The sequence below is a fragment of the Pan paniscus genome, chromosome 6, assembly GCF_029289425.2.
Source record: "Pan paniscus chromosome 6, NHGRI_mPanPan1-v2.0_pri, whole genome shotgun sequence".
NCBI classification, from domain to species: domain Eukaryota; kingdom Metazoa; phylum Chordata; class Mammalia; order Primates; family Hominidae; genus Pan; species Pan paniscus.
In genome coordinates this window covers 93067606-93089696 of record NC_073255.2, presented here as the reverse complement: position 1 = coordinate 93089696, position 22091 = coordinate 93067606, and the positions used below count along the sequence as shown (strand labels likewise).

Here is a 22091-nt window from a genome sequence, read left to right as displayed (position 1 = left end):
GTAGAGACGGGATTTCACCGTGTTAGCCAGGATGGTCTCGATCTCCTGACCTTGTGATCCGCCCGCCTCAGCCTCCCAAAGTGCTGGGATTACAGGCGTGAGCCACCGCGCCCGGCCACCACTGCAACCTGTTTTATCAGCAAGGTCTTTATGACCTGTATCTTGTGCCAACCTCCCATCTCATCCTGTGACTTAGAATGCCTTAACCATCTGGGAATGCAGCCCAATAGGTCTCAGCCTCATTTTATCCAGCCCCTATTCAAAATGGAGTTGCTCTGGTTCGCCTGCCTCTGACAATAGTAGGAGTTAAAAATAATAATAATAATAACTTCTTTAACTCCACTCCAGGTGGCATTTCTTAGTGCCTCTGAAGGTTCTGATCTAGAACCAGCCCCCAGCTCACCCAGAGCAAGGAAAGATCATGAAAACCCAAGCAGAAGCAAGACACTGGGTTCCAGCATCAATGCTAAGGCTAGAACATTTTCTGATGTTTTGCTTGGAAAGGCAGAATTTGGTTGTCTAGTGCGTCCACTAATTGGCCTCCATCTGATACCCTGGAGGGATGGGCTGATTAGAAGCCACAGCTGCTTTGCTCATTATTTCTGATGAATGGACATCACCTGGCGTCTCCAGTGATGGCGCCAGCTCAGGACCCAGGTGTGACCTGCACAACAAAGAAAAGCAAGATAGCTTTGCAGCCAACATGGTGAAACCCCATCTCTATTAAAAATACAAAAAAAAAAAAATTAGCCGGACGTGGTGGCGGGCGCCTGTAATCCCAGCTACTCAGGAGGCTGAGGCAGGAGAATCACTTAAATCTAGGAGGCAGAGGTTGCAGTGAGCCAAGATCATGCCACTGCACTCCAGCCTTGGCGACACAGAGAGACTCTGTCTCAAAAAAAAAAAAAAAGATGGCTTTACAGCCCTGAAGAGTAAACCAGTCTTCCCCAAATAATTATCTTATGTAAGTCCCAGCCCCTTGGAACATGTTTTGAAAGGGCTCGCCCATCTGGGCAGGTGACTCACGCCTGTAATCCTTGCACTTTGGGAGGCTGAGGCAGGCGGATCACCTGAGGTCAGAAGTTCAAGACCAGCCTGGCCAACATGGCGTAACCCCATCTCTACTAAAAATACAAAAATTAGCCAGGCATGGTGGGACACGCCTGTAGTCTCAGCTACTTGGGAGGCTGAGGCAGGAGAATCACTTGAATATGGGAGGTGGAAGTTGCAGTGAGCCGGGATCATACCATTGCACTCTAGCTTGGGCAAGAAGAGTGAAACTCCATCTCAAAAACAAAAGAAAAGGCTCACCCTTTTCACTGGTTCCCTTGTGGCAAATCTAAAATAAGGTACGTGTGCTCGCCGTTCACTCATCTGAAAAGTTCTAACAGTTTTCAAATACCCTCTACCCATACCCCACCCCCACGTGTTGTCCTTTTATTTTTTGTTTTTATTTGAGACAGAGTCTCACTCTGTTGCCCAGGCTGGAGTGCAGTGGCACAATCTCGGCTCACTGCAAGCTCTGCCTCCCGGGTTCACGCCATTCTCCTGCCTCAGCCTCCCGAGTAGCTGGGACTACAGGCGCCCGCCACCATGCCCAGCTGATTTTATTTTATTTTATTTTTGTATTTTTAGTAGAGACGGGGTTTCTCCATGTTAGCCAGGATGGTCTTGATCTCCTGACCTTGTGATCCGCCCTCCTCGGCCTCCCAAAGTGCTAGGATTACAGGCATGAGACACCGCACCCGGACCTTTTCTTTTTAAGAGACAAGATGTCACCCTGTCACCCAGGCTGGAATGCAGTGGTGTCGTCATAGCTCACTGCAGCCTGGACCCCCTGGGTTCAAGTGATCCTCCTGCCTCAGTCTCCCAAGTAGCTGGGACCACAGGGGTGTCCCACCACACCCAGCTAATTTTTTTATTTTTTGTAGAGATGGGGTCTTGTCTTGTCACCCAGGCTGGTCTTAAACTTCTGAGCTCAAGCGATCCTCCCACTTGGACCTAGCCAGGTGCTGGGATTATGGGTATTAGAGTTTAAATTTCTTTGCTCAACACCACTCCCCATTTTGTGGCCAACAGTCACATTCTTTCTTGGGCCACGTCATTCATTTTCAGTTGCTTCAGAGCACTGGTGGCCCCTTGGGTGTGTTGAACAAACCCCAGCCTTTGAGGAGTTCAAAAAAAAAAAAAAGAAAGACACCATCTCTAGGCGGAAAATTTCAGACAAAGAACCCCTGCCAGGAATATTTCCTGCCGCTGCTCCTGCCACTGCCCCTTAGGCTGTGGACCTTTATGCAAGAACGCAAGTGGCAAACTGCCCTACTGTGTATGTTGTGGGGAGTGGGGGTACTGCCAGAGAGGAGAGAGCCCTATTTTATTTTATTTTATTTTATTTTAAAGACAGAGTCTCACTCTGTTGCCCAGGCTGGAGTGCAATGGCACGATCTCGGCTCACTGCAACCTCTGCCCCCTGGGTTCAAGAGATTCTCCTCCCTCAGCCTCCCCAGTAGCTGGGATTACAGGTGCGTGCCACCACGCCTGGCTAATTTTTGTATTTTTAGTGGAGACGGGGTTTCCCCATGTTGGCCAAACTACCGACCTTATGTGATCCTCCCACCTTGGCCTCCCAAAGTGCTGGGATTAGAGGCATGAGCCACTGCGCCCAGCTGACAGCCCTCTCTAAATCTTTAAAAATTCAGTCAGCCGTGGTGGCTCATGCCTGTAATCTCAGCACTTTAGGAGGCTGAGGCAAGAGGAATGCGTGAGCCCAGGAGTTTGAGACCAACTTGGGCAATATGGTGAGACCCTATCTTGACAAAAAATACAAAAATCAGCCTGGCATGGTGGTGCACACTTGTAGTCCCAGCTACTCAGGAGGCTGAGGCAGGAAGATCACTTGAACCCAGGAGGTCAAGGCTGCAGTGAGCTATGATCACGCCACTGTACTCCAGCCTGGGAGACACTGTCTCAAAAAATAAATAAATAAAATCTTTAACAATTCTTCAGCTTATCCCCCTACCTTCTGGGGGCTTCTTGGGTCTCTTCCCAGAAACTTTCTTCGTCTGTAAGCCCATTTATTGTATGCTATTGTTTAAAAAACACAAATGAGTGCATATTCTCATATTCTCTACCCTCTATTTTGAATATTCCTTTTTTTTCTTTTTTTCAGACCGAGTCTCAGTCTGTCACCCAGGCTAGTGCAATGGTGCAATTTTGGCTCACTACACCCTCTGCCTCCCAGATTCAAGCAATTCTCCTGCCTCAGCCTCCCGAGTAGGTGGATTACAGGTGTACACCGCTGCACCCAGCTAATTTTTGTATTTTTAGTAGAGACGGGGTTTCACCATGTTGACCAGACTGGTCTTGAACTCCTGATCTCAGGTGATCCACCTGCCTCCGCCTCCCAAAGTGCTGGGATTATAGGCATGAGCCGCCTTGCCTGGCTCAAAGTTCCTTTTTGGTTTAACAATAGATCTAGGCCACTGTGAGTCTTCCTCATTCCTTCTAGGGCTACCTAGTGTTCCAGGGTTATTTAACCAGCCCCCTCCTACCAGGCAGTTGTTTTGTCTCTGGCCCTTTGCTACGTATGTATATTAGTTTAAAGTTCACTTTGCAAGTGGCCAAGCCTGTTTCCCTCATTTCCAGGTTCCCAGAGGGCAGACATCCTGCTGCAATTTCAGAAGTCAGCACACTCTTCTCTCTCCTGTCTAAAATACAAAAGTCCATGCCCCCCACTCTCCCTCTTGATACTGTCCTATTTTACTTCTTTTCACAACCAGAAGTCTTTATTTTTCCCAAATAAAAATAGTCCGTCTTTTCAGATTTTAAAAATGGAACTCTGGCCGGATGCGGTGGCCCTCACCTGTAATCCCAGCACTTTGGAAGGCTGCAGTGGGCAGATTGCCTGAGGTCAGGAGTTTGAGATCAGCCTGGCTGACATGGTGAAACTCTGTCTCTACTAAAAATACAAAAATTAGCCCGGATGCGGTGGCTCACGTCTGTAATCCCAGTACTTTGGGAGACCGAGGCGGGCAGATCACGAGGTCAGGAGTTCAAGACCAGCCTGGCCAACATGATGAAACCCTGTCTCTACTAAAATACAAAAATTAGCTGGGCATGGTGGCATGCGCCTGTAATCCCAGTTACTCGGGAGGCTGAGGAAGAAGAATTGCTTGAACCTGGGAGGCGGAGTTTGCAGTGAGCTGAGATTGTGCCATTGCACTCCAGCCTGGGCGGCAGAGCAAGACTCCGTCTCAAAAATATATATATATATACAAAAATTAGCTGAGTGTGGTGGTGCATGCCTGTAATCCCAGCTACTCGGGAGGTGAGGCAGGAGAATCACTTGAACCTGGGAGGCAGAGGTTGCAGTGAGCCGAGATTGTGCCATTTCACTCCAGCCTGGACAACAAGAGCAAAACTCATCTCAAAAAAAAAAAAAAAAAAAAGGAAAATAAAAATCCCTGATAAAGGATCAATGACCTTAGGATAATGTCATTCCAGGTAAGTATCTTTAACGGGGTACTTGGTCCTCCAAACATTTTCCCCACTATATCGTAATTGTGTGTTTAAGTGCCGGGCTTTCTAACTAGATACAAAGCTTTCCCAGGAAAGAAATCCTTTTCTTTTCTTCTTTCTTTCTTTTCTTTTCTTTTTTTTTTTTTGAGACAGATTCCCACTGTGTCGTCCAGGCTGGAGTGCAGTGGCACCATCTTGGCTCAGTGCAACCTCCACCTCCAGGGTTCAAGTGATTCTCTTGCCTCAGTCTTCCAAGTAGCTGGGATTACAGGCACGCGCCACCACACCTAGTTAATTATTATTATTATTATTATTATTATTTTTTTTTTTTGAGACGGAGTCTCGCTCTGTCACCCAGGCTGGAGTGCAGTGGCACAATCTCGGCTCACTGCAAGCTCCGCCTCCCGGGTTCACGCCATTCTCCTGCCTCAGCCTCCCGAGTAGCTGGGACTACAGGAGCCCGCCACTACGCCCGGCTAATTTTTTTTTTTTTTTTTTTTTTTGTATTTTTAGTAGAGACGGGGTTTCACCGTGGTCTCGATCTCCTGCCCTCGTGATCCGCCCGCCTCGGCCTCCCAGAGTGCTGGGATTACAGGTGTGAGCCACTGCGCCCGGCCTCCACACCCAGTTAATTTTTGTATTTTTAGTAGAGACCGGGTTTCACCATGTTGGCCAGGATGGTCTCAATCTCTTGACCTTGTGATCTGGCTGCCTCGGCCTCCCAAAGTGCTGGGATTACAGGCGTGAGCCACCGCTCCCGGCGAGAAACCTTTTCTTTTTCTTTTTTCTTCTTCTTCTTTTTTTTTTTTTCTTTTGAGAAGGATTCCTGTTCCGTCGCCCAGGCTGGAGTGCAATGGCGCGATCTTGGCTCACTACAGCCTCTGCCTCCCGGGTTCAAGCGATTCTCTTGCCTCAGCCTCCCGAGTAGCTGGAATTACAGGCACGAGCCACCACGCCCGGCTAGTTTTTTTTGGTATTTTTAGTAGAGACGGGGTTTCGCCATGATGGCCAGGCTGGTCTGGAACTCCCGACCTCAGGTGATCCGCCCACCTCTGCCTCTCAAAGTGCAGGAATTACAGGCATGAGCCACTGCGCCCAGCCAAGAAACCATTTCTGATTCACCTATTCCCTCCCGCACTCCCACTACACAGTAGCTAAATAAATAAATAAATATTAAAAATAAATAGGAAAGAAAGAAAGAAAAAAAGAAAAGAAAAAAACAAAAATTTAAATTTAAAAAGGTTGTGCTCGATGGCTCACACTTGCAACCCCAGTGCTTTGGGAGGCTGAATGAAGCAAGAGGATCGCTTGAGGCCAGGAGTTTGAGATTGGCCTGAGCAACGTTGCAGCATTTCAAAACCCCCATCTGTACAAAAAAGAAAAATAAAATTAATTTTAAAAACAGAAAAAGAGAAACAGTAGCACATGTATGTACTGGCACCATGTATGTACTAGTAAAAACTAGTTAAAATTAAGTCAGTAATTAATGAAGGAATAAGTCAATGAGTGAGCAGGCGAAGGAAGAAAACATAGACCGGAGCAGGGGCGCCTTGGGTTGAGCCCTTCCCCGCTGAGCCCCGCCTTCTGCCCGCCCTTGGGCCCTACCGGGACTACATTTCCCAGAAGGCCGCACGCCCCGGGCATGCGCAGCGGCTTGCTCGGAAGCTGCGACGCAGTTTCACTCCGGCTGCCTTCTCCTGAGAGACGGAGCAACAGCCAGAGCCCTGGCCAGGCCGAGCCGGAGCTGCAGCCCGAGCGCGGTGGTGCCCTCAGCCCCGTCCTCTTGTCCTCCTCAGCCTCGGTGAGAGGGCGGGCAGGCCACCTGCGCGTCGCTAGGGCTGCGGTCCCAGGGGCGCGGGGTGGCGCGGGGAGCCGGAGCCTAGCTGGGACCAGAAGGAGGCGGGCGTGGGTGTGAGGGGGGCCGACGGCCGGGGCGGCGGGGACACCCGGGGGTCCCAGGAGATCGGGGGTGTCGGGGGGATCGGTCTCCGGGATCAAGGTCCTGAGGGCGGGAGTTGGGGGACTTGGGAGGCGCCGACAGCTTTGGACGGGACAGGGTGCCGGGTGCGAAAGGGGACGTTCGGATGAAGGCTGAGGGGCTCGCAGGCGGAGGGGCGCGGTTCCGGGTCGCTCGGAAGGAGCGCACCCCTTTCCAAAGTACCCGGAGGAGGCGGTGACGAGATTGCCACCGGCTCCCTGACGAGGGGTTGGTCCTGCTGAGGTCTACCCCCAGGTGAAGGGACTCACTGGGCCGGGGGTTGTACTTTGGAGGAGTTTGCTTCCTAACTCTGCTTCCCTGCTTTCCTGTGGGGGGTCTTCCCAGGAGTTCCTGGGGCCCTGGGTCACTTTTTGGGGTGCGTAAGGGGTGCCGACAAAGATTTAGAACTCGGTTCCCTTTTCTGGAGCTGCGCTTTCATCGCGACTGTCTCAGCCAGCTGCCCTCCTCCTCCAAGCTGGCTCCACTTCTCTAAGCGCCAACAGCGATGGAAATAAATAGCATGTGTACAGACGCCTGGACCCTTGAGAAACTCAGAATATTTCTGCATGCCTTCCTAGCTCCTCTAGCGCTCTAGAAGGTAGACTTTCTGGTAGCCACCATCCGGGCTTAAGCCATCCGGATAGCAAATCCTCTGATTCGGTTGCTCTGTGACCTTAAATATTTACCCTCTCTGGTGTGTTGATTTCCTGGATGCTTAGCTGCCAGACTGGCTTATGAAGTCCTTTTAGAGTTTTCTGTAAAAGGGCTCAGGCCAGGCACGGTGGCTTATGCCTGTAATCCCAGCCCTTTGGGAGGCCGAGGTGGAAGGATCATTTGAGTCCAGGAATTTGAGACAAGCCTGGGAAACGAAGAGGATTCCTGAGATCACTGTCTCTATAAAAAATCAGATGGGCGTGTTGGTGGGTGCCTGTAGTCCCAGCTACTTGGGAGGCTGAGGCAGGAGGATCGCTTGAGCCCAGGAGTTGGAGGCTGCAGTGAGCTGTGATCACACCACTGCACTGCAGCATGGGCGACAGAGGGAGACCCCGTCTCAAAAAACAAAAAACAAAGAAACTAAAAAAACGAACTTTTTTTTTTTTTAAGAAAAGGGCTCAGAGCCAGGCGTGGTGACTCGAGCCTATAATCCCAGCTACTCGGGAAGCTGAGGCAGGAGAGTAGCTTGAACCTGGGAGGCGGAGGCTGCAGTGAGCCGAGATCACACCACTGCACTCCAGCTTGGGTGACAGAGCAAGACTCCATCTCCAAAAAGTAATAATAATAAAAAATTTTAAAAAGAGCTCAGGGTTTTTTTGTTTGTTTGCTTTTTGTTGTTTTTTCAACCATCTCCTTGATTGTTAAGTGGGTAGAGGAAGACTGTTGTACCTCCTGCTCCACCCAGGCTATTGGAAAATAAATCTGGTGATTTTCAGTCCCCAGGCACAGCACACGGATCCAACATCTGTACCTTTGTTTTTACTAACTGCTGTTTCTTAATTTAAAACCTGATCATCTTCTTCCTAGTTGGCAAAGGTGCCTTGGAATTTGTGTCGCTGAGTCAGCAAGCCTTTCAGATTTGCCCGGTTTTTGTTGTTTGTGGTTTGTATCAAGATGGGAACTCAAACAAGTCATTCCTCCTAAGGAGCTGGTGTCTTCATCCAGAAGGGACAGTTTGTGCCAGCTCTCCAGAGAGAAAAGGTGAGAGCCATGGGGACTTGACCTTGCTGCCTTCTCTATCTGGTGCAGAGAAGGTGGGGATTGGGGAGGGTGGAATTTGAGGTCTGCAGGATAAACGTGTGCCCTGGGAGTTGACTGTTGATTGCCACCTGTCTCAAATAAATTGCAGTGGCGTCTTGCCACTGCTTCTCCTGTTTAACTAACTAGTCTTAGAAGATGCTTTCCACTTTAAGACATGCTTTATGGGATAGAAGACACAAGTCACGATTTCTGCATTTGAACTGGCAGTTTTCATTTCTTTTGTTGCATAAACCCTTACTGGGTGCCAGACAAGATCTCTGTCTTTTGGGAGTGCATTGTTTGGTGGAAAAGACAAAGCAGAGTCAGCGACAAGGTGTTGTCAGTGTGATATATACTGAGCTGGGAGAAATCACAAGGCTCTCCTACCCACATCCAGAAAGGGGACGGTTAGAGGGAAGGTCAGGAAGGCTCCTGGAAGGTGGTAGTTGAGGGGGGTTGTGAAGGAGGAGTAGGACTTAGAAAGTGGGGCACAGTCGCCTGGGAGAGGAGTCAGCGTTTGCAAAGTCATGAAGCTACCGGGACACAGCTGGGCTACTGTAAGTAGCTTAGTATGTAATAGAGGAGGCTGGAAAAGCAGGCAGAGGGCTCTGAGCGAGGAGGGTTATGTGGGCCATGCCAAGACTCGGGAGTGGAAGGATTTTAGGAGATTTCCATGAGGGTCATTTTATTAATTATTTTTTTGAGTTGGGGTCTGCTTCTGCTGCCCAGGCTGGAGTGCAGTGGAGTGATCATAGTTCACCACAGCCTCAAATTCCTGGGCTCTGGGGTAGCTGAGGTGCCTACCACCATACCCGACTAATAATTTTATCTAGAGACAGTGCCGCTCTACGTTGTCCAGGCTGGTCTCTAACTCCTGGCCTCAAGGGATCCTCCCATCTCAGCCTCCCAAAGTGCTAGGATTACAGGCCTGAGCCACCGTGCCTGGCCTCGTGAGGGACATTTTAAAGGAGCACACTGGAACATGTGGAATGGGTTTAGACTGGATTATTCGCTTTGTGGCGGTCTTACAAGCAAGGCCTGGGAAGCGGGGAAGGACCTGGCAGCTTGGCATTGAAAAGAGTGGCTGTGGGGGGATGGGGCAGGGCATGGAGCTGGAAGGCTGAGCCAGGGTGAGGCAGCAGGGAGGGCAGAGGGTGGACCTGGAGAGCGGGTGAGAGGGCAGAAGGGGGCTGGGCGGAGCGGGGTGCTGTCCCAGCCTCACCACGCCCTGCCTTCCCGGCTTCCCCTGGGCCTGGTCTTCCTGAGGTCACCCCGCGTCCTCCTGTGTCCGGACAGTCCTGACCTGGACACACTGCCTGCTTCCCCATCCCGGCTCCACCCCGATGTTGGCAGGCCACTTGACCTCCTGTGCCTCAGTTTCCTCATCTGTAAGAGCGGGTGGGAGCCGTGGCATCTCATTTGCATGTGGCATGTGGGTGCCGAGGTGCCGTGGCCGTCCAGAGCCTACCTGACCCCTTGTACCTGAGTCCTGGCGGTCACCACACGGGTTAGAATCTACAGTCCTTTCACTCACGATGATTAAGGGCCTCCACATGGAGCAGAGTTAAAGGCCTGTGGCCTCTGCTTGCGGGCTGCATGGTGAGCATTGTGCCCGAGAACACTGGGTCACTGCCTGTACACTGACTCCCGCCTTGTGCCAGGCCCTAAGGACCCAGAGACCAGAGTATCAGCCCTTACTCCTGAGCCCTAGTCTAGTGCAAGGGGCTGTCAGCGCGGTGTGAGGGAGGGCAGAATGTGGAGCACGTGGCAGTGGCTGCAGGTGGCACGGGTGACCTGGCCCCCGTGATGATGCAGCCCAGCCCAGAGTGCCTGGTAGAGCGCTCAGCTCCTTGAGAGAGAGAGAATGATACCACGGGCCCAGTGCAGACCAGAGCGGGTGGCATTTAAAATGAGGAGATTGGTCAGGCACAGAGGCTGACACCTTTAATCCCAGCACTTTGGGAGGCCAAGGCAGGAAGATCATTTGAACCCAGCAGTCAGAGACCAGCCTGAGCAACACAGCGAGACCCCATCTCCACAAAAAAAAATTTTTTAAATTAGCCAGGCATGGTGGTACACACCTGTAATCCCAGCTACTTGGGAGACTGAGGCAGGAGGATTGCTGGAGACCAGGAGGTCAAGGCAGCAGTGAGCTGTGATCGCGCCACTGCACTTCAGCCCCCTAGGTGACAGAGCGAGACCCTGTCTTAAAGCTGGGCCCAGTGGCTCACGCCTGTAGTTCCAGCACTTTGGGAGGCCGAGGTGGGCAGATCACCTGAGGTCAGGAGTTCAAGACCAGCCTGGCCAACATGGTGAAACCCCATCTCTACTAAAAATAAAAAATTAGCCAGGCATGGTGGCCAGCGCCTGTAATCCCAGCTACTTGGAAGGCTGAGGCAAAAGAATCCCTTGAACCCAGGAGGTGGAGGTTGCAGTGAGCCAAGATCGTGCCACTGCATTCCAGCCTGGGCAACAAAGAGCGAAACTCCATCTCGGGGGAAAAAAATAAAGAAGATAAAATGAGGAACCCCCCCAGGATTTCCCTGGATTTGGCCAAGGTGAATGCTCTGGGCTGGCCGTAGCCCTCTGACTGGCTGACTTGGGGCTTCGTCATTCATTATTGAGAATGTTGGGCTTGGAGCACATTTTGAGAATTCAGAGTGGTAGCTGGGACAGGGCTTTCTGAGAGTGCCCTGGTGCGGGTGGTGAGGGAGTGGGCGGGCCTGGGGCCGCCCTGGTCCCAGGGCGGAAATCATCTCCTTTCTCTGCACTGGCCCTGGTCGGCATCCTGCTGCCTCCCTGCTCACGGGCCCACCCCTGCCCACCGCAGCCACGTCAAGGGCTGAAACTTCACAGGGTGGTTGAGACCTCCTTGGCAGCTTCTTGGACCTCTAGTATTTGTTCAGACTGGGTTTCCGAGGACCCTGCCAGCTTGTGTAAGACACAGTGACAGCGCCTCCCGCTCATTGGTTCGTGTCATGTGCCAGGCCCTCCTGAGCAGGCTGCGTGAGTGACTTCACTCATCCCACGATGCTCTCAGGCTGAGCAGTGTTCTTCACTTACAGGAGAGCACATTCAGGCCCATGAGGTTGGCGACACAGCCAGCAAGTAGCGGAGCTGGGATTCAGCCCAGACCCCAAGAGTGGGCTATCTGGGGCACATGGGGAGTTATTGACATTCCAGGGAAGGCAGGGGGCTCTTTTAATACATTTTAATTTTATTTTATTACTATTTTTAAAGACAAGATTTTGCTCTGTCACCCAGGCTAGCGTACAGTGGTGCAATCATGGTTCACTGCAGGCTTGAACTCCTGTGCTCAAGTGATCCTCCTGCCTCAGCCTCCTGAGTAGCTGGGACCACAGGTATACACCACCACACTCGGCTAATTTTTCAGTTTTACGTAGAGGCAAGGTCTTGCCATGTTGTCCAGGCTGGTCTTGAATTCTTGGCCTCAAGCAATCCTCTTGCCCCAGCCTTCCAAAGTGCTGAGATTATAGGCATGAGCCACCACACCTGGCCCAAAAGGCCTCTTGAGGGATGAGCTAGGAGGAGGCCAGTAGACAGGAGGGTGATGGGCTTTGGGTGAGTCAGAGTTTTCCTGGGCATCTTCTGCCAGGAGTTGGGGCACGTGCATCTGAGATCTTTCTGGGAGTTGGGAGTATAGGAAGGTGTCATCGGGGGTCTCTGAGGACATAGACATAGGCAAGCCAGGCTCAGGGAGATGCTCCCCCAACTTCCCTCCCTGAGTATCTGGGTCAGCCTGTTTCAGAGAACAGTGTGCTCTATCTTCTGGCCCAGGAGGGTTCTTAGAGGTGCTGGGACTTCTGTCAGCTCTGTTCCACCCAGCTTCCTGGAGCTTCTTAAGTTCTTAGGAATTATTTTGAGGCAAATTTCTAGATAGTGCTAGAGCTGGGATTCTGGAGTTAAGTCATTTAATGTGGATTTGTTCCTTTCTCCTGGTATTAGGCCTCGTTGGTCTTTCCTAAACCATTTCCATTTCTCCCAGTATTTCTCTGGGGTCCCCGTCCCTGGCCTGAGGGCCCCCAGAAGTGCTGATGTGGGTCCTACCGGTGTGGGCCAGGCAAGTTACAGAAAAGAAGGTGGATGGGCCAGTCTGTCTTCCCTTGGTGCTGGGGTGGGCATGCTGTGGCTTGCCCCACGTTGTAAGTCAGGAGGGAACCAGGCCAGCAGGCTCTGTTAGTGGAAACAGCCTCAAAGGGGCCTGCCTCCTGGGGTAGGTGTAGGTGCATCCTGATTCCTTTGGTTTTCTTGGAGCTGGGAGAGGTGTAATTCACCTGCACGAGCCTATCTACGCGCTGAAAAACAGGCTTTTCCCCTGCCTGATTTGTAGTGAGGCCCCCTGCAGTTAACCCTCCTCTGATGGATGTAGAGCCGGACGGGGCTTAGTAAATACCTGACCTCTTAACCTAGCAGGCGGCAAGGTTCTCACAGCCAAGTGCATGTCAACAGCATCAGGTGAAAGTTACCTTGGATGTGAGGAGGCAGGCAGGGCAGGCAGGGCCCGTCTAGAGCCAGCGCCATGGGCTGGGGAAGCCCGAGAACCGACTTTTTACTGGCAGCCACTGGAAATACCATGTGAGCGCGTGAAATCGAAAAATTTCCTGGAACTCACGTGCACAGCTTCCACGTGCCCCCTGGGAACAGGCCGTGATACAAGAAAGCGTGTCATCTGGGGCTGAGCTGCTGGGTGGCAGCAGATTTCCTGGTAGCTGAAGTTGATCCCTTTAAGCACCAAAACTTGTGTTTTAATGATGTTGGATGGAAATCTTTCCTAAATGTGTCATGCATGCTCTTGTCTCCCTTAATGGAGAGAGTGTGACACTGCTTAGCACTTGGATGGCTTGGGGTGGTGGTTATGACCAGCAGTCTGTCACAGCTCAGCGAGGTGAAGCCTGTGGGCGTTTTGCTCTGTGCTGAATGGCTCAGTGGCCCTACAAAACGGTGCTCAGCTCTTGGTGGCTTTCTGTTGTGGTGGGCTGCTGCTGCTGCTGCTGCTTTTGCCCTTGCCTCTAAAAGAACTCACTTCCTCTTCCTCCTGCTGCCACCTGTCTTTTGGCTTGTGGGATTGGAGTCATGGGGCCCAGATGGAGCCTTGCTCCTGACTTATGATAGGCCCTCGGTCTCTTTTCTTCTCTATTTTTTTCTTCTTTCTTTTCTTTTTCTTTGTTTTTTGTTTTGTTTTGTTTTAAGAGACAGGGCCTCACTCTCTCACCCAGGCTAGAGTGAAGTGGTGTGATCGTGGCTCACTGCAGCCTCAAACTCCTGGGCTCAAGGGATCCTCCTGCCTCAGCCTCCTGAGTGGCCAGGACTACAGGCTTGTGCCATTGTGCCCAGCTAATTTTTTAAATTTTTTGTAGAGACAGGTCTCACTATATTGCCCAGGCTGGTCCCAAACTCTTGGCCTCCCAAAGCACTGGGATTACAAGTGCGAGCCACCGTGCCCTGCCTCTTCTTCTTTTGAGCTAGTCGGTTTCTGAGGTTGCCTTCTGCTCTATTGTTGCTGTGGTTTTCAGGATGTAGTTAGGGCCCTACAGGAAAGTGCCTGGTGGCCCTTAGGGCCTGGCTTCACCTCCCTCTGCTCCTCCAAGACCTTGGCCCCATGGATATTTGTCCTGGGTCTCACCACTGCCCTGGCGGCCTTTGGGAATCATCCTCACAGGTAGAGGAATTGAGGCTCGGGAAGGGGACTTGCCATGCTCAGCACACACGGCTTTGAGCGGGAGCATACGCCTCTAGCATCGTCTCCAGCCTCTGCAGCTCATGGGACTGGCTGCCAGCCCCAATCCCAGAGGGTGTGGACTTGGAGAGGGGCTTTGGATCTCCTTCCTCTCCGGCCTCCTGGCTTTGCCCCTCGCCCTGCATAGAAAACTCGGAGTCCTCATGTCTCAGTTTCCCACTCTGTCTGGGATCTCCTGGAGATGGTCACAGACAGGAAAGCCAGGGAGGGCCTAATAGGTGGACCAGGAGTTGGGGAGAGGAGGAGGGTGCCTGAGGCCATGACTATAGGGACTTCTCAGAGAAGGACACTTCAGGGGGCAGTTGGTGCCCCCATCTGGGAATGTTCTGCAGGTCCGAGTCCTCTGAGGATGGTGAGGGCGATTGATAACCTCTGAGGTTCCGTCCACCCCTAGGGGCCCCTATCTTGGGAACCTCTGGATCCTTGTACGGTTCAGTTCCTAGAGGTCACAGCAGGGACACACACCGGGGAGGAACTGTGATTATATGGGGGAAGTGGTGACATTTTTAGAACTTTCTACAGAACATTCTCCTGGTTCCTGCTCTCCATTCGCAGGGTGAGCGCCCACTGGAAGCCTCGCTGTGCTTCTGCTTTCTCCTGTAGTCCTTGGAAGCAAGGACTTCTTGTTCGTTCTTTAGGAACGGAAGCAAACGTTCTCGTTCAGATATGTGCCTCTCCCTGGTGAAGGAAGACCTCACTTCCTGGGATTTTTCTGTGGGATGGTGCAGCCAGGGACCCCATCTCTGGTGGGGGTGGGGCAGAGGGGGGTGCACCATGGGCTTAGAGCCCCTCTGGGCCAGTGCTGCCTAGCCTGCTGCATAGCCCATTTGTTTTGTAGACTTGCAGTGCCAAATTTCAGCTTTCTGGGCTCCAACTACGGGCTTGAGCTCAGTGCTGCCCTAGAGGGTCCTGAATGCCTTCACTTACGGAACCTTAGAGTTGCAGAGACCATCAGAGATGATCCACTTTCCTTTAAAAAAAAGAAAAGAGGGCTGGGTAGGGTGGCTCACACCTGTAATCCCAGCACTTTGGGAGGCCGAGGTGGGTGGATCACTTGAGTTCAGGAGTTCAAGACCAGCCTGGCCAATATGGTGAAACCCCGTCTCTACTAAAAATACAAAAATTAGCCAGGCGTGGTGGCGGGCACCTGTAATCCCAGCTACTCGGGAGGCTGAGGCAGGAGAATTGCTTGAGCCTGGGAGGCAGAGAGGTTGCAGTGAGCCGAGATCACGCCACTGCGCTCCAGCCTGGATGACAGAGTGAGACTCCGAGAAAAAAAAAAAAAGTCGGGGGAAGAGTTGAAACCAGCTGAGGAAGGGGAGGAGCTTGCTCCAAATGAATGAAACTGAGTGTTCAGTAGAGTCAGGACCTTGACCCAGGTGTCCAGACTCCCTGCCCTTCTTAGCATTATCAGGGCCCCCAGATCCACTGCCAGCCTTGCCTTTGGATCGGGAGTAGGCAAGGAGAGCAAGAAGCTGCTCTTTGCTTTGCACAGCTACAGAGGCAATCCTGTTTGAGAACAGTCAACAAACAAACTCAAACAGGCCATGCACAGTGGCTCATGCCCATAATCCCAGTGCTTTCAGAGGCCAAGGTGGGAGGATCTCTTGAGGCCAGGAGTTTCAGACCAGCCTGGACAACATAGCAAGATTCTGTCTCTCTCTCTATATATATATAAAATTAGCCAGGTGTGGTGGTGCTCACTTGTAGTCCCAGCTACTCAGGAGGGTGAGGCAGGAGGATCACTTGAACCTGGGAGGTGGAGGCTGCAGTGAGCTATGATCGCACCATTGCCCTCCAGCCTGGGTAACAGAGCAAGACCCCAACTCTGGGCCCAGCATGCTTCCAGTGTGTCACTCTACCGGCATGACCCTACCTCTTAAAAAAAAGAAATATGATGACTTAAGACCAAATGAGTGGCCAGGTATGGTGTCTCATGCCTGTAATCCCAGCACTTTGGGAGGCTGAGGTGGGCAGATCACCTGAGGTCAGGAGTTTGAAACCAGCCTGGCCAACACGGTGAAACCCCTGTCTCTACTAAAAATACAAAAATTAGCAGGGTGTGGTGGCTCATGCCTGTAATCCCAGCTACTTGGGAGGCTGAGGCACGAGAATTGCTTGAACCCAGGAGGCAGATGTTGCAGCGAGCCAAGATCATGCCACTGCACTCCAGCCTGGGCCACAGAACGAGACTCTGTCTCAAAAAAAATAAATCCAAAGACCAAATGAGTGACTTGAACATAATCATTGTAGGGAACAAAACCCTCATATTAAAAAAAAAACAAACCCTTTATTTTATGGTAATTAAGTTTCCGGAAAAGTTAACAAAAGTAGTTGGGTTTCCATATCTCCCTCATCTGGCTTCTGACATTAACAGCTTTCATAACCATGGTTCAGTTGTCAGACCCAGAAAATTACCGCTGGTTGGCTGGGCGCGGTGGCTCACTCCTGCAATCCCAGCACTTTGGGAGGCCAAGGCAGGCAGATTACGAAGTCGAGAGATCAAGACCATCCTGGGCAACGTGGCGAAACCCCGTCTCTACTAAAAATACATAAATTAGCCGGGTGTGGTGGCACGCACCTGTAGTCCCAGCTACTCAGGAGGCTGAGGCAGGAGAATCGCTTGAACCTGGGAGGCAGAGGTTGCAGTGAGCCAAGATCACACCACTGCACTCCAGCCTGGTAATAGAGCGAGACTCCGTCCCCTCACCCCCCCGCCAAAAAAGAAAATTACCACGGGTATAATACTCTTAACTAAAGGTTTTTTTCTTTCTTTCTTGGTTTTTCACCAGTTTCCCACTACTGTCCTCTTTCTGTCCCAGGATCCAATCCAGGGTCCCACTTCGCTTCCAGTTCTTATTCTCCCCGTCCTCCTCTGGGCTGGAACAGTTTGTCAGTCTTTATCTTTCATAACCTTGTTACTTTCAAAGAGGTGCTTTGTTGAATGTCCCTTAATTTGAGTTTGTCTTGTTTTCCCATGTTTGGACAAAGATAATGCCCTTTATTATTTCTTTTTTGACAGAGTCTCCAGCCTGGGCTGGAGTACAGTGGTGAGATCATAGCTCACTGCAGCCTTGAACTCCCAGGCTCAAGTGATCCTCCTGCCTCAGCCTCTCAAGTAGCTGGGACCACAGGTACATGCCACCACACCTGGCTAGTTTTTTATTTTTTAGAGATGGGGTCTTGATTGTTGCCCAGGCTAGATAATGCATTTTTGACATTAAATCCCCCCAAAATGGTGTTGCATCCCTCCCAGAGCATCCTATCGTGGGGTTTATGATACTGACCTGTCTTTTACTGGTGATGAAGGTCATGATCATTTGCTAAAGTGGTGTCTGCCAGGTTTTTTCTCCTCTAAACAGGTGCTATGAGAACCTGCTTTTTTTTTTTTTTTTTTTTTTTTTTTTTTTTTTTTTTTTTTTTTTTGAGACTGAGTTTCTCTCTGTTGCCCAGGCTGGAGTGCAGTGGTGCGTTCTCGGCTCACTGCAACCTCTGCTGCCCGAGGTTCAAGTGATTCTCCTGCCTCAGCCTCCCAAGTAGCTGGGATTACAGGCACCTGCCACCACGCCTGGCTAATTTTTGTAGTTTTAGTAGAGATGGGATTTTGCCATCTTGGCCAGGCTGGTCTTGAACTCCTGACCTCGCGATCCACCCACCTTGGCCTCCCAAAGTGCTGAGATTATAGGCGTGAGCCACTGCACCCAGCCTTTTTTTTTTTTTTTTTTTTTTTGAGACGGAGTCTTGCTCTGTTGTCCAGGCTGGAGTGCAGTGGCACGGTCTCAGCAACCTCCACCTCCTGGGTTCAAGTGATTCTCCTGCCTCAGCCTACTGAATAGCTGGGACTACAGCTGTGTGCCAGCATGCCCAGCTAATTTTTTGTATTTTTAGTAGAGATGGGGTTTCACCGTGTTAGGATGGTATCAATCTCCTGACCTTGTGATCCACCTGCCTCGGCCTCCCAAAGTGCTGGGATTTCAGGCGTGAGCCACCACGCCTGGCATGAAAGCCTGCATTTTGATGACACTAGTGAGTGTAAAATATCTTTTTTTTCTTTTTATTTCCTTTATTCACAACAGGTATGAAATGATTGTTTTCAGAGTCTTTTTTTTTTTTTTTTTTTGAGACAGGGTCTCACTCTGTCGCCCAGGCTGGACTGCAGTGATGTGGTCATGGCTCACTGCAGCCTCAACCTCCTGGGTTCAAGCCATCCTCCTGCTTCAGCCTCCCAAGTACAGGTGCGCACCACCACACTTGGCAGACTTTTAAAATTTTTTTTGGAGATGGAGTCTCACTATGTTGCCCAGGCTGGTCTCAAACTCCTGGCCTCAAGTGATCCTCCCACCTCATCCTCCCAAAGTGCTGGGATTACCGGTGTGAGCCACCACACCCCTCCTGAGTCTCTCTGAATTGCCCAGGAAAACAAAACCAAAGGCCTCCACACAGGCACCCAAGGAGCATAAAAGCGCGAAGGCGCCTCAGTGACTCCCACTTGGCCATGACGCAGTGTTTCTCCAGCTCTCGTTTCCAATAAGTCAGCGGTGTGCAGTAAGCTCTGCTCTTTTCTCCCCCAGTGCCTCCCTCCCCAGCGGTCCCTCGAGCAGCCCGGGGAGCGTCCCTGCCACTGTGCCCATGCAGATGCCAAAGCCCAGCAGAGTCCAGCAGGCGCTCGCAGGTAGGTGCCTGCCCTCAGGCTGCAGAGCAGTCTGTGCCCTGCGGGACTTGGTGGGGAGGAAATTGTGATGTGGGGCCTTGTCACCCTCTGGATCCTCAGGGAGAGCCAAAGGGGCTCCCTGGGGGAGCAGTGCCTCTTTCTGGTGATGATGTCACCCCAGAGTGAGCCCAGGTGCCCCTCCTTTTGCTCTCTGGGGACGTGGGCCTGATGATGGTGGGCGCTCGGGTGCAGACCTTTTCACATCCTTTAACATTTTTGCATTGAATTGCATTATATTTAAATAGTCACTTTCCTGTCCTGAAATACTTTAAACATTTCCTTAAATGGGCCCTCTGGGGAATTAATAGATCTATTTCGGCTGTAGTTACTCTTACATCTTGAATAAGAGGCACTTTTTGGGTCCAACCAGATCTTTTGCTGTACTAACCATACATCTTACATCTTGGAACTGTTTTGGGTTTGGTTTGGTTTTTTGTGAGACAAGAGTCTCACTCTGTCACCCAGGCTGGAGTGCAGTGGCGCTAACCCAGCTCACTGAAGTCTTGAACTCCTGGGCTCAAGCAATCCTTTCACCTTAAGGATCCTTAAAAATACCTACTGCTGGCCCCCACACCCATTCTGTTTTAGCAGCCTGGCTAGCAGGGTTTTCAGAAGCTCCACAGGTGGCAGGATTTTTTTTCTTTTTTCTTTTTTTGAGATGGAGTCTCTCTCGCCCAGGCTGGAGTGCAGGGGTGGGATCTCGGCTCACTGCAACCTCTGCCTCCCAGGTTCAAGCAATTCTCCTGCCTCAGCCTCCCGAGTAGCTGGGATTACAGGTGCATGCCACCATGCCCGGGCAATTTTTGTATTTTTAGTAGAGATGGGGTTTCGCCATGTTGACCAGTCTGGTCTTGAACTCCTGACCTCAAGTGATCCATCTGCCTCGGCCTCCCAAAATGCTGGGATTACAGGCATGAGCCACCGTGCCTGGCCATTTTTTTTTTTCTTGTTATAAGAGACAGGATCTTGCTCTGTTCCCCAGGCTGGTGTGCAGTGGTGTAGTCATAGCTCACTGCAGCCTCCAACCCCTGGGCTGAAGCGATCCTTCTGCCTCAGCCTCCTGAGTAGCTGGGATTACAGACACATGCCACCATGCCAGGGAAGTTTTTTAATTTTTGTAGAGACAGGGTCTCACTATGTTGCCCAGGCTGGTCTTGAACTCCCAGGCTCAAGCCGTCTTCATGCCTTGGCCTCCCAAAGCGCTGGGATTCCAGTCATGAGCTGCCACGCCCAGCTGAGGTTATTTTCTAACTTCTGGAGATTGCGAGGTATGTAAGGAGGTGGATGGCGCCATCGTTGTTCACAGGGTGATGTGGCGGAATTCAATAATGAGTTGGTGTTTTAGGGGAGTCGCTGTCGTAGTGGCTAAGAGGGGACAGGCCTGGAGGCAGGGCGGCTGGTGCAGAGCCTGACCTCAGACCTGGGGGCACCAGCCAAGTCCTGACCAACTTCGAGGCAGTGGAGTGGAGGGGGAGGTTTGGCTTGAAACATTCAGAGGCATGAGCCGTCAGGCGGGGGGTTGTGAGGGGGGATTGGGGGTAGACTGAGGCCTGCTGGAGTGCAGCCAGTCACAACTGAGGAGCAGCCTGGGGCTTGGCGTGTGAATTCATTTCGTCCTTAAATCACTGAGGTGGAGGCTTTTGTTCCCATTTTCATTAGAGGAAACTGAGGCTCGGAGAATTTAAAAATTCTCTGCCAGCCCTTGGCAGAGCTGAGACACAGCCCCGGGCCTTCTTGCCTATGACGGTTCAGTGCTGCTGAGTCTAGGGGGAGGTTGGGAGGGGGTGATGGCTGTGGAGTGGCCGTTGGAGCTGTTCGGGGGCAGTGGGATTTGGCTGTGGGCCTCAGAAGAGCAGTCATGGGTGGAATGGGGTGCCCCTGACCCCTCGTGGGAGTGTGTGTGCCACAGAGACCGTGGGCGGGACTGAAGAGAAAATGAAGGAGCAGCCAGAGAGGTGGGGGCAGGAGGGAGAGGAGCTGGAGTGGGGCAGGGGAGACAGAATGAGCAAGACACACTGGCCAGAAAGTCCCTGCCCACTGAAGTCACCGTGCGGCGCCGTAGGGAAATCACAGTGTACCGTGTGTGCATGTGCGGCCGTGGTGGCATTGGAGACAGGTTGTTGGTAAACAGACGGGGCCCCCACACGGTTCCTCATGGCCCAGCTCCTTCCAGCTCTGGGGCTCTCGCAAGCCTTCGTGGCCAGGCCTGACAGTGAGCGACCTCTGAGGCCATGACACAGATCTGAGTGCCCTGGGTGTGGAGTTAGCACCTGCCCCCTTCCTCTGCTCTTGAGGCTGAAGGTCCTGTCCAGGCTGTGTCCCAAATTGTCCATCCTGTTGTCTGTCCCCGTTGCTCTCAGAGCAATCCTGGAGCTAAAGCAGGTATTTTAACATCCATTTTACTTGTGGGGAAATAGATTCGGGAAGCTGGTTCAGGCCTAAGGAAATAGGAGAGCCTGGAGGCTGTGTAGACTCCTGCCTCCCCCAATTCAAGGCCCAGTGTTGGTACCTACTGGGGGAGCATTGTCTAGGGGAGCAGGGAATGAGAGGAGCCTGGCCAGCACCCCGGAGCCAGAGCTGGAGAGCAGTGTCCTGTCACCCTGGTGTGCTTGTGGGTTGAGGAATTATACCGTGCCCGGCTGCGGAGACGAGCGTTTGCGCACAGGGTTTTTGCAGGGAGGTTTATAACCAGGAGGTCATGCTTTGGAAGGACTGAGTGCTGGAGGCACTGCTTCCAGGTGACAGTGCCTCCAGGTGACAGCTCCCCTGGCTGTGGCATAGCCCAGTCCCTCTATCGGGTGGGGGCAGGGACTGTGAGGCTGGGGCAGGGTCTCCACCCCTCACCTGGTCACAGCAGCGGTCCATCCACAGCTCACACTGCTGCCTGGGGCAAGGATGGGTGTCAGCAGCCTGCCCAGGACTGCTCAGCTGGTGAGGGCTGGCACTGGGCTCGAACCCAGGCTGGGGAGGTCAGAGCGCACAGAGGAGAGGCTTGGATCTCAGCCCTGGCCCTGGGTGTCAGAAGGAGGGGTGTCTGCAAATTGGAAGTGAGAATCAGTGAGTGGGGGCTTCACTCTTCAGGGCTCTGACAGCGGGAATCCTCCCAGATGGGTGGAGAAAAAGGCTGTGGCCCTCCGAGTTCTTCAGGTGATTTGAGGGCTGTCAGGAGTTTGGGGGGTTGTCCCTAGCCCTCCTCCTCTCCAGGCTTCTGGGTTGAAACTTGTGTGTTTGTGACTTGAATTCAGGGGAGTGGGTCCTGCATTGAAAAGGACACGTGTGTCACTCATGCGGCCTCCTGGGGGCTGGTGGTGGCCCAAGGATGTCTTCATTCCTCAGCAAACACAGAGGGCTGCAGGTTTCCCAGGGATCAGGCACTGCCCCAGCGGGGTGCT

At 52.1% G+C, this 22091-nt stretch overlaps 1 protein-coding gene across 5 annotated transcripts in view; it reads left to right on the top strand.

The window, feature by feature from the left end:
* Window positions 1-4049: 4049 nt before the first annotated feature.
* The window catches only part of LOC117978810 (probable E3 ubiquitin-protein ligase DTX2), a 39305-nt gene continuing 21263 nt past the window's right edge, over window positions 4050-22091 (top strand). Inside the window, exons 1-4 of one of the 5 annotated variants that reach the window (XR_010112617.1) lie at window positions 4051-6319; window positions 8018-8191; window positions 17011-17122; window positions 18560-18660. Coding sequence is in view for 3 of the 5 variants with exons in the window: in XM_063605918.1 (XP_063461988.1) it covers window positions 18618-18660 (43 nt within the window). In the remaining 2 variants the exon portion in view is untranslated. Of the gene's footprint in view, window positions 6320-8017; window positions 8192-17010; window positions 17123-18559; window positions 18661-22091 lie in introns of all 5 variants that reach the window. The other 4 variants (XR_010112616.1, XM_063605919.1, XM_063605917.1 and 1 more) reach the window with 4 other exon arrangements.